Raw genomic sequence first — 12,438 nt, forward strand, 5'->3', positions numbered from 1 at the left:
TCATTTAAAAACCTCCATATATATATATATATATATATATATATATATATATATATATATATATATATTATAGATTATAGATAGATGGGTAGCATTTACTTGTTATCATCTGGTTGTTCACTATTCTGTTATTAAAGTTGATTCTATATGAACACATTTACTTGTTTTGGTTTTTCCATATATATTTCCAATACAATGCAAGTATTCCATATTTTCTCATTTTGTTAGAGTTTGCCTGTTCAAGAAGCCGATCATACAAGTCTGCTTAACTCGTAAGAAGACTAAGAATCTCAAGTACAAATGCATATTCCAATATGCCACCTCAATTTTTTGTTGTTATGAAAATCGGTTGAAGTGTACCTAGGAGCCACTTAACAATTTCCTAAACCGTCTACTTGTTAAAAAAATTCTCTTAAAGCAGTCTCATGTGCAATCCACGTGACATAAATTAGAAACGTAATTAATTAATTTCTTTCCTCTCAATTCATTGCATTCTGTGTATCAAAATCTCCTTCTTTCAGCCGATCGTTGTTGCCGCCGGCGAGACTGAGTTTGCAGGTATTCTTGTCATCGATTCCGATCTATAACGCCGCTTCTTATTCCTTTACTTACGTTATATATATATTTATTATTTAGCAGCATATCACTTATTTTATTTTGTGGATTAGGTACACTCGTAATTATCTCTATATCACTTCAATCACCTACTTATATCTGCCATCGAGTATTCAATAGGTTGTACGGATATAACGCTTTGTTTAGCAGCTGATCAGTTATCTTCTGAATTAGGCAGATTACTTGATTCGTAATTAATTACCTCAGTATGACTTCACCGACTTAGTTATATCTGAAATTGGAACCGTTATTTTCGATTAAGAACAATTGTTTTGTTATCCCAACAAGGAACAAGTTGTTTATGTTTGTTTCCAGACTGCTCTAATTTGATGTATAATATATATATATATTGATGTAAAGTGTAAACTCCATAAACACTACATCAACCATAGGTTATTAATTATCAATAATCAAATCATTTTCAAATTCCGGTTCATCTAAAGAGAGATCGGCAACCTCCAAAAACCCAACATCTTCCATTGAATCAAATACATCTCCACCCACATACCGCATCTTTACATCATCATTCGGATTCCTTGACAAAAGTCGGAGATTATTGTGGATGTATACCAAGAAAATGTGCTCCAACTCTTGAATATGATCCTTATCTGATTTCACTGCAAATGTTGCACTTAAATTTCCAAATTCTTTCTGCCGCACCTTGCTTTTCGAATTTAGTCGCATAGTCCCACAATGGAGGTTCTTCTACTATAAATGATGATCATTGTGTTTCTTGAGAAGCCATAATGATGATGATTGATGAATAGAGGTGATGAATATCGATGATGAATGATGAATTGAGAGGTGAAAAGTGAAGACCGTTGATCGATGATAAATTGGCGCATGAAAGGCCGAATATGTATGGACGTATATCTTACAGTTGTTTTTGGAACTTGAAAGGGTTAAAACCCTAAAATAAAATAGAAACGTCTAGGATCCGTCCCCATCAACCCGTAAACGTTTTGGACACGTCCCTAGGACAGGTACTTCCTCTAAATTGCATCCCGTGCTACATAGTGGGTTATATATGTAATAAGAACCATTAATCTAGATTAAGAACAATTGTGATCTGAAGAAGGAACAAGCTGTTTATATCCCCTTATATTCACAAAGTGATTATATCTTTAAATTTGTACTCTCATTTCTTCACTAGGCTTTGTTTAGTAGCAAATAAGTTATTTCCTGAATTAAGCAGATGAGTTGATTCGTAATTAGTTACCTAGTTATATCTGAAATCGAAACTCTAATTTAGAATAAGAACAATTGTGATCTGAAAGAAGAAGTTGTTTATGTCCATACATTCACAAAGTGCCCTAATTTGATCAATAAATTTGTATGGACATCATTCATTTACTTATGTTATGTTTAGTAGCAGATTGGTTATTTTTCTGAATTAGGCTTTCTCAGTTGATTCGTAGTCAGATATATGACTTCAACGACCTAGTTGTATCTAAAATCGAAACCATTAGTTTGGAATAAGAACAATTGTGATCTGAAGGAACAAGCTGTTTATATCTTTATATTCACAAAGTGCACTTGTCGGACTGGTAAAAACATATTTTGGGATTCAATAGTTGTTTATGCCCATACATTCACAAAGTGCCCTAATTGGTCATTGCTCGAAAATGTTAAGTGAATTGAATTGGTGTCAATCAAGTGTCGAATACGTTACTAACACATGAATAATGAGTGTCGACTGTCTGACACTATATAACACGTAAATTCTTTCTACCAATGTTGCTAACTAATTAAAGAAATTTGCACCCTTGAAATATTGTTATCAGTAAGTTTATAGGGGTAAATAAATGATGTTTCGACTTTTTTAAGAGCTAAAATTGCAAGAAAGCTTGTCAAAGAGTAAAACCAGTAGAGTAAACAGAAGGTGCTTGTAGCCTATGTAGCACGAGGGACGGCAGTTTAGAAGGAGTACTCGTTCCGGGGACGCTTTGGGGACGGAAACGCCATGGTTTTGGTTAATGAGGACGGATCCAAAGCGTTTCCGGGTTGATGGGAACAAATCCTGGATGTTTCGGGGACGCTTCTATTTATGTTCAGGGTTCCTTTCAAGTTCCAAAAACAACCATACGACACACGTCCATACATATTCGGCTTTTCATGCGTCAACTTATTATCGATCAACGGTCTTCATTGTTCACTTCTCAATTCATCAATCACCATCGATATTCATCATCTGTATTAATCAATCATCATCGATTATGGCTTCTAACAGGGATGAACATTTTGTCCCAAATACTCGTACCTGGACTCGTACCGTACGCGTACCCATACCTGTACCGATTTAGCCTATTCGGTACGGGTATCAGTACTCGTTTTTTTGTTGAATTACAGTACATGTACAGTCGGGTTTGGGTACAGGTGCAGTACGGGTACGTTTGGTATTTCGTACCTGTATGGAATATGTGGGGGTTTAATTGGGATTCTTCGTATTTAATATATAAAATACTATTACTTTCAACCCATAAAAACACTAGTTGCAGGATCCCTAACACACTAGCTGTAGGAACAAGAAAACACTAGCAGCATGAACCAGAAAACACTAGTTAGCTGACAACTCCCGAAAAAGTAGAAACGATATGACTTATGATACCGTATCCAAGCAGAATGGGAATATACACCTCTGGATGACCGAAGAACTGAAAAGGATGCTGGTATAATACGGGGTCTCCCCCTCCAGCGGGATTAGAGAGAAGACCTCAGTTGCAGACGGGGAGGCTTTCTCTATTTCACGAAGATGTCATTTTCAAGATAGGATTTAAATTCTCCAACCATATTATTATTGAAAAAGTATCATAGGCTTTTTCAATATTAAATAATATAACTTCCAAGAGTCGAACAAACAAATATATACTTAAAGTCTACGACCGGATTAAGGTTCTTCAATACTATCAGATCATTAAATTGGCAACCAATTTGGTACTTGTACTAATTTGGTACTCGTCACGTACCGGTACTCGGACTAATTGAGGTTGTTTGTTACTCGTACCGGTACCGGTTTCAAGATCGTCGGAGATTTGGAAATAAAAAAACAAAACGGTATAAAAACGGGTACCGTACAGAAATACCCGTAACAATACATGTATTCGTACCCGCATCATACAGAAAAAATCAGTACAGGTATTGGTACGCGTTTTAATTGATTTTCGGTACGGCTACAACCGGGTACAGGTATGGATACGGATACGGGCACTGTACCAAGCTCATCCCAAGCTTCTCAAGAAACACAATGTTCATGATTTACAGTAGAATAACCTCCATTGTGGGACTATGTGACTAAAATCGAAAAGCAAGGTGCAGTAGGAGGAACTTGGAAATTTAAGTGCAACCTCTGCAGTGAAACCAAACCAAACAAGGATTATATTCAAGGGTTAGAGCACATTTGCTTGGTATGCATCCACAATAATCTCCGACTTTTGTCAATAAATCCGAATGATGATGTAAAGATGTGGGATGTGGGTGGAGATGCTTTTGATTCAATGGAAGATGTTGGGTTTTTGGAAGTTGCCGATCTCTCGCTAGATGAACCGGAATTTGAAAATGATTTGATATTAATAATTAATTATCTATGGTTGATGTAGTGTTTTTGGAGTTTACACTTTAAATCAATATATATTTATTTTGGACTTTGTTTAATATATATATTTTTTCGTACTCGTATCTTGGCTTTTTGAGTTTTGTTGTTCCCCGTACCTGTATCATTTTTGTGCTACATAGCTTGTAGCATGAGGTATGTTGAGGTGTCAAACATTTTTAATAACAAAATGGTTAGAATATCTAACACAATTGTAAATGTATCAGATAAGTACTTTTGTTTCTTCAATTTATAGTAGGGGTGTGCATAAAGTCGAATTAACCGACCCATAACTAAGTTAACTGAACCTAATCAAAATCCGATGAGTCAGTTTTGACTTTTTTATTAAACCAAAGTTAGGGGGTCGTTTTTGGTGGTTAGTATTTTTTCATAACTGTGATAATGGAATCGAGTCATGAGTGTTTTTTTTTATTAAATTGATATCATTTAAACTTATGGTCAGTGAATATGGTATTCAAGTATCACTCATGAGTCTTTGTTACGTCATTTTCTTTGTTTTCATTTTTACATGTTAACATCAGATGAACAATAATTTTCGACCCTCACTAAGTATCTATCTTTAGGATGATCGAAGCTTGCAACCGAAATATAACTTGATTTTTTTTAAAAAAAGACTCATGGGACAGTTCGGTTATGGCAGCTATGGAAATATGAATAATCAAAACGACCCATTAATTTCGATTTTTTAAAAAAATGTGAAAACCGACCCATCAGTTTTTAGTTCGGTTTATTTGTTTGTGCACACCCCTATAATAATATGCATGTATGACTATTGATTTTATTAAAAAAACATGATTTTAAAACAGTAGTTTACTAGGTTAAGAACTTAGGATTAGCATTCTCTAAATTATGATTTTATTAAACACTTTTGTTTGTATTTCTTGACCAATTCTAGTTCACAGTTAACCAAATCAACATGTAAACCGATTAACCATAACTGATCGTTTATCATTTTTCGGTTAACCGATAGTTCGGATATGGTCACAGTTTTGGGCCAAAACTGACTCATGCACGCCCCTATAGTACTAGGTGAGTAAAAATGCATATAATTTTAGGCTAACATAAGATGGCAATAAGTACACTCTAAATTTATGATTTCTTTAAGGCAACTGGGCTCCTGTGAAATTTCCGTGTTTCTAGGCAGGAACTAAGAACATAATATCATTTTAAATTACATCAAGATTGGTAATTTAGAACCAATGTTTGAATTGATGGAGTTAACATTTAGATTTATATATACTTTGTCTCTTACATTTCCGTTGGCATATTGAAAAAAAGGATTAATTCAGTTTCTGCGCATTAAATATTTTTCTGGGACTGCAGGAATTCAGTAATTTAATAACATAAAGAAGCAGAAATGCCTGCACAAAAGATTGAAACCGGTCACACCGACACCGTCCATGACGTATGCATGGATTATTATGGAAAACGAGTAGCGTCTGCATCCTCTGACGCCACCATCAAAATTATCGGTGTAAGCAACAACTCTACTTCCCAGCATTTGACCACTTTGACTGGTCACAACGGTCCAGTCTGGCAGGTCGCGTGGGCCCACCCCAAATTCGGGTCATTTTTAGCATCGTGTTCTTATGATGCAAGTGTTATAGTTTGGAAAGAAACTAACCCAAACGAGTGGACCCAGTATCAAACATTCACTGACCATAAATCGTCAGTCAACTCTATTGCGTGGGCCCCACACGAGCTTGGTCTTTGTTTGGCATGTGGCTCTTCCGATGGGAACATTTCGGTTCATACCTACAGGTCGGATGGTGGGTGGGACACCACACGGATCGACCAGGCTCACCCTATTGGAGTCACCTCGGTTACGTGGGCTCCATCAATGGCTCCCGGGGCTTTGGTTGGATCGGGTGCTTTTGAACCCGTTCAAAAGCTGGCTTCTGGTGGGTGCGATAATACTGTAAAAGTATGGAAGTTATCAAACGGGATATGGAAAATGGACTGTTTTCCCGCCTTGCAAATGCACAGTGATTGGGTTCGTGCGGTTGCGTGGGCCCCGAATCTGGGTCTTCCAAAGTCAACAATTGCAAGTGGTTCTGAGGATGGCACGGTTGTGATATGGACCGTGGGTAAAGAAGGTGATAACTGGAATGGTAAGGTTTTGTGTGATTTCAAGGTCCCGGTTTGGAGGGTATCTTGGTCATTAACCGGGAATCTTTTGGCGGTTGCTGCTGGGGGTGATAATGTCACTTTGTGGAAAGAAGCTGTTGATGGCGAATGGCAACAGGTTAGCACTGTTGATTAGCTTTTGTTCATGCTTGTGTTTGTGTTTTTTCCATACTTTATGGGCCCGTTTAGATTGAATGTTGATTCGAACCATTTTGAACTCGGTTTTAGCTGGATGTTACTACCTGGAGAATATAATTAAAACTTCTTATCGTTTTTGTGTTTTCTTGTATTTTTTTTATCACTATTCAGTATGCAATGAAGCATAGAAGCTTACGGTTTGTTTGGTTCATGCTCCATTGTTTGTGAAATATGAGGCTGTGTTATCTCTAGATTTTGGTTAAGGTTAACAAGAGTTTAGGTAGATTGATGGATGATATCGAATTCGGTTCGTTTAATTTCAATAGAGCTCGATCCGATTCTTTGTTTTAAGTTCCCAGCTTGGCTCGTCAATAATTTTACAAGCTCTGACTCAGCTCGTTTATGTATAGTAATAGTAATAGTAATAGTAAAATTGACCCTTCAAAAATTTAGTATGATCTCGATAAGATTCAATATGTACAAATATCATCTAGTTATATTTCTCGACGTTTGTCTCAAAAACATATTAGACGCTGATACCTCCCTTAGAGTAGCTCGCATCCCCTGCCTCAGACAAGACTAGGAGCATCAAAAACAGGACTAATGGTTAGCATCTTAATCTTGGCAACACCAATACATGGATCGCCTACCTTTAATCCGACATCATAATGATGCCAATGGTGATCAAAAATATTAATCCACTTCAAGTGGGTACACTATTTAACTGGACAACAAACCAAACAACTATGGTTGTGAACATATGAATTTCATATTTAGTTTCTTATTATGTAGGATAAGCTCTTCCCTTGTTTATGTTAATGAGACATTATATTTGAACAATGGTTTACAAGGTCTTATGCGCATCGTGTTGTCATCTAAGTAGTGGAAAAGAGGTTACCTGCACGACTTTCCTTTTGAATATTTCTATAATTTTGCTTGGTGAAATGGCTGGCTTTGTTTTGTTTAGTCTTATCATCCAAGAAGATGAGTATGGTAAATTTATTGGTCATGGAATTAGTACCTTTACATTGCCTTAAAAATATGTGTAGTGGGGGGGGGGGGGGGGGGGGGGGTTTGACAGGTGATGTCACGTCAACAAATGAGTACACAAACATCACGCTAACACTCTGCCAACCTGGCAATGATAACCGTTGAATACCAGGCAAGGGCGATAATGATTTGAACTATTTATACAAAACGTAACATTCTCTACCCGCCAAAACATTATATTTGTGTTGCAGGTTTAAGCATGTTGATTATTATGTGCTTCGTGTTCACTACACATTTCGGTTTAAGCATGTTGATTATCATGTGCTTCGTTTTCACAACGCATTTCGTTAATGACTCTTTTAGCCGCAGCAGCCTATTTGTTACCAATTTAAAATGGAACCAAGCACATGGCTCTTGAGTTCATAAAATGCACTCCATATTTCAGTATTAGGGTTCAGTTCTCAACCAGTTACCAAACACACATTGATTAAGAAGGTTTTTATGTAACACACAACAGGTTGGACCATAAATCTTCATCAAACAAACTCAACCCGAATGAGTCAAAATCCAAAAAACAGTAAACCAAGGTTCAACAAAAGGTCAAAATACCTAAAACTTGTCAAACACAAAACCCAATAGATCTTTCACTTGTAAACAACAAAAGCCTACTTTTTCTTCTCAGCACCTCCACCAGACCTGTACAAACATCAAACTAAAGGTAAGACAAAAAAAACAAACACACGCATATAGGCGCCATGAACGTACAAAATATGTAAATACAAATAATATAACAATTTACCTCATCTTGCGAAGAACGCTAGACATCTCCTCTCTCTTCTTCTTTGCCCTCTTGTGAGTGCCCAACTTGCGCTTGGCAACTTTAAGAGCACGTTTATCTTTCCCGACCTTAAGAAGCTCGGTGATTCTCTTCTCATATGGAGCAAATCCAGCTACCTCTCGGATAAGGTTCCTCACAAAGTGTACTCTCTTACTTGTTTTCTATAGTAAACGAAATAACAATAATACAGTTGAGTATCAAATTTCTACGAGTCTAATAATATATTAATTAATACACACAAATAATGACTTACCCCTTTCCTGTCAGATGGGCGTGGTGCCAACTCCTTCTTGGTCACAACATGTCCTTTGTTTAGACCCACAAAGAGTCCCGTGTTCGACTGTTTTGGAGCCATTTTTGTACTGAAAAGAGAATGCAATTCAGTATTAATCAACATAAATTTTACAAGAAAAGACATTAGAGAAACAAACGTGCATGTGTTGTTAAACACCATAACACGCAAAAGGGTAAAAACATTAGAACTAAAAAGATGCCTGTCAAACCTGAGCTCAAAAACCAATTTATATAGCACAATGTTGTCTAAAGGCAAAAAACTACAATTATTTGTTCAAACACCTTGACTTTTGTTGGTCTGTTGTTAAGCTTGGCCTAGAGTCTTCATTTATATAAATAAGAATACATATAAAGACACAGATACATTACTGTGCTTCCATGACCAATGCATAAGCTCACTTTCTTATATTAAACAATAAGGCAAACAGTAATAAGAAACTGTGTAATTCAGTATATATGCTCTAAACAGCTTTCTAACACTTAATTAAGTGAAAAAGAATAACCTTTTTAAGCATAGATCAAATTGATTTTAAGCAAAAGGATACATAAACTCAGTAATAGCAATATCTAGCTTTGTGAATATGATTTCCGATTTAATAATATGGCCTAGAAACATAAAAACCCTAAAATTACAAAGATGAGCTCAGCAAATTGAACAAAAACATGAATCTGATAACACAATGACACCAGATGTTGCAGTACATGAACTATGAAACGATAATTAAACGTTTATCAGCTAAAAAAACGGATACAATTGACCGATCCTACTTACACCAACACACAAAATTGATTTAGTGAATTGAATTGAATTGAATTGAATGAATAATAAGCGAGAGAATGAAAGAACGAACCCTAGGCGGTTGCGGTTGACGGTAGACAGACGGCTGGAACCCTAAATCAAGTGTTGTTATATAGTAGGTGTTGTTGGGCTCTTAATAATACTGGCCTTTTGTTCATGGGCCCTTGTCTATATTATCAATATGGATCACCATAAACTAGCATCGCATAAATCGGGTTTTTTAAATACCCGGGTTCGGGTATGACCGGGTATTTGTAATAATCGGGTCGGGTATTATCTCTAAAAACCATACCCTATTAATCGGGTTCGGGTCGGGTATATAACCGGGTATTTAAAAAACCCTATTTACGGGTTTTTTCGGGTATAGATTGGATTTTTTAAAAGTTTGCACTTTTTAGGGGTATTTTAAGGTATTATTCGGGTATACATCGAGTATTTGAAATACCCAGTTTCGGGTATTGGAAAAACCCGGTTCCGGCTATGGAACCGGTTCGGGTTTTCGGGTATTACCGGGTACAAATCGGGTCCGGTTGGGGTTCGGGTTTTAGTGCCAAAATGCATACCCTATCCTTATCCTACGGGTAAGGTCGGGTTCGGGTTCGGGTATTAAAAACCCGGGTTTTGAAAAAACCGGTTCCGGGTTTTTATTTCGGGTCCGGTTCCGGGTTCGGGTTTTTTGTGCACCTCTACCAGAAACTAGCAGAGGTGCGCAAAATACCCGGTTCCTATCCATATGTGACCCATGGGTACGGTCTGATATAGGATTTCTCCTCAGAGTTGGAACCGAAACTGGAAATATCCAGTCTAAACCCGACCTGAAACCCGGAAAACCCGATCAAATACCTGACTATACCCAAAACCAGTTATTACCCGACCCGGAGTTGACTATTGTTGACTATACTCGGTTCCTAGAAAGTTTGAAGAATATTATGTCTATAAATTTATTTTCTTTAACCGAGGCCCGTGGGATGTAGAATGTTAGATCAACTTATTTATTCTTGTGTTGTTACGAGGGTATTGTTATTTATAATGATTAGTTTGTGAGGGGTTCAACTTATTTGTGTGGTGATTTTTTAGAGATGTGGTCACTGTTTATTGAGATTAGTGAAACGAATAAGGGGATCACTACCTTGAATTAGTGAAATGTTTATAGCAGACGATCGCTACATAGAGTGAATTAGTTAATATCCACTTAACTATTTAAAACTAATTTTGTTATCTCTACCATTCAAACTCTTGACTTACATGCACAGTTAACTTATTGTGTTCTAAAACGAGTTCACCAAAAAGGTTAGCAGTCAATTTTTTTTAACACAGCCTATTAACACACCCCACCCTTCTTCAAGTTGCATATAGATTGGATTTATATAAGTTTGCCCAAATTTTGTATTCATTCAAATGTTTATATAAACCTAATTACCCAGTTTCTTATATAATCATTCATAAAAAATCTACTAACTTTTCTATAATTGGTTTCTAAACCTAAATTGTAAACCATATGCATCTACCATGGTAGACACAAGACACCCTTAACCTTCAAGTATCGCAACTAGACAACACATGCGAGACCAGATTTAACTCTGGCGACTTGCTCCACGGATGCTTGTAACTAGGAAGACAACAACAATCAATCATCCTGAAGAAACACAGATCCGATCCCCGGGTATGTGTCCTGGATCTAGTGAGTCCACAAGGTAGGATACAATAATTACAACCAAGATATGAGTACAACCTCCCAAAGTCCAGTGACCGGAACCTGCAAAACAGACACCGTGAGTCTCGTTACAGGAAGGACAAGAGGGGGGTCTTCCTGTAACCACCCTCCGGCGTGAGAATCAGTAACGTTCGTAATGTAGAAAGTACTGAAGTATCGAGACTAAGTGTAGTCAGAATATAGGTGAGTGAATGAATATCTCATACCGTTTGACACGGTATTTATAACCGAAGGATGATGGAAGATGATTGGGGCAGCTGTCCTCTTCTAGAAGATCTTTGATAACCGCCTGGACACGTGTCCTCTTGTGATAGGTTGGGCTATACGTCTCATGTGCATGAGTATAACAACCTGGACACGTGTCACCAAATGATAGGATTGATCGCACCCTGGCCATGTGCACGGTTATAACAACCTGGCCAGGTGTCCTTTGTTCATTAGTTAGTATGTCACGTATTCCCCAAGTAAGAATCGTGAACCTTCTTCTAGAGAGTACTTGATTGGTGACAACTGTCCCGCTGGCATTGTCTTCCGGTTGTTTAGGCGGACGGGTGTCCTATCCTGCGGATGACTTTTGAGGATGCCCGGATGCTTCCGCGCGTGTTATGAGGACGTTCTTCCTCTATCGTGATATGCGGGTGATCCGTATGTCCCGCGGGTGGCTTATAAGAGCATTCTCTATGACCCGCGGGTGGTACTTAAGGGTATTTGGGTCTTTTTGGTACCCTACCTCTATAAGTCCCCCAGTCCAGTGTTTCTTCCGTGTGAAGTTTTTATGCGGGTGAAATTCTGGACTAAATGTATGTTGGGGATTTTTGATTCTTTTTGAAATTAGGTAGAAAATATTTCTGTTGGTATGGTTAATCATGAAAAAAGGACAAGTTGACCACTCGAAGGCGCGTGAACAGATGATGGGACGTTTTTTACGGCTGTCACTGTACGTACAACCTTTTTCTCTTTTTCGAATTTCCCGCGTGACGTGACAGTCACTGGTTGGGTGATGTTTTTCTCTCTCTAATGTTCATATCCCATCACATTAATTGCGATGGGTATAAATAGGGAGAGACTCCTTCCTTTCGAAGTTTTATCGCTCTTTTCCTTTGATTATCCATATAATTTCTCTGAATTTCTCATACAACTTTTCTTCTCTCTTATTGTACTTTACCATAATGTCGAACGTCCAAACTGAAGTCGACGAAATAGAAGTTTCATGGGATTACTCTGAGTATGAAGATTACTGGAGATTTATGGTATTCCACCTGAATGGGGGCCAGAGTTTCCTTCCCCTGGTTCCATAGTCAGTTTCCCGCCGC

The 12,438-nt window shown here is 37.5% G+C and overlaps 1 protein-coding gene and 1 pseudogene across 2 annotated transcripts; one reads left to right on the forward strand and one right to left on the reverse strand.

The window, feature by feature from the left end:
- The first annotated feature begins 516 nt into the window (after positions 1 to 516).
- On the forward strand, positions 517 to 6,620 carry LOC143536231 (protein transport protein SEC13 homolog B pseudogene; annotated as a pseudogene). Its single transcript, XR_013135856.1, has 2 exons — positions 517 to 558; positions 5,549 to 6,620. The product of XR_013135856.1 is annotated as a protein transport protein SEC13 homolog B pseudogene (transcript).
- A 1,392-nt stretch (positions 6,621 to 8,012) lies between these two features.
- Positions 8,013 to 8,774, reverse strand: LOC143536213 (large ribosomal subunit protein eL36y-like). Its single transcript, XM_077030258.1, has 3 exons — positions 8,572 to 8,774; positions 8,280 to 8,479; positions 8,013 to 8,176 (listed from the first exon to the last, which is right to left on the reverse strand). The coding sequence occupies exons 1-3, from the start codon at positions 8,770 to 8,772 to the stop codon at positions 8,146 to 8,148; spliced, it is 432 nt and encodes a 143-aa protein (XP_076886373.1). The 5' UTR covers positions 8,773 to 8,774; the 3' UTR covers positions 8,013 to 8,145.
- Between the last annotated feature and the right edge of the window lie 3,664 nt (positions 8,775 to 12,438).

Source organism: Bidens hawaiensis, unplaced genomic scaffold (assembly GCF_021521415.1).
Source record: "Bidens hawaiensis isolate Kalapana, Puna unplaced genomic scaffold, B.hawaiensis_p1.1 tig00010745_1, whole genome shotgun sequence".
In the NCBI taxonomy this organism is placed as follows: Eukaryota; Viridiplantae; Streptophyta; class Magnoliopsida; order Asterales; family Asteraceae; genus Bidens; species Bidens hawaiensis.

Excerpts from the sequence above, each read along its gene's own strand:
- LOC143536213 (XM_077030258.1), bottom strand. The coding sequence starts at position 8,772 with ATGGTGTTTAACAACACATGCACGTTTGTTTCTCTAATGTCTTTTCTT. Across the intron at positions 8,480-8,571 it reads GCCCATCTGACAGGAAAGGG|AAAACAAGTAAGAGAGTACA; the intron begins GTAAGTCATTAT and ends CGTTTACTATAG. Across the intron at positions 8,177-8,279 it reads AGCGTTCTTCGCAAGATGAG|GTCTGGTGGAGGTGCTGAGA; the intron begins GTAAATTGTTAT and ends ATGTTTGTACAG.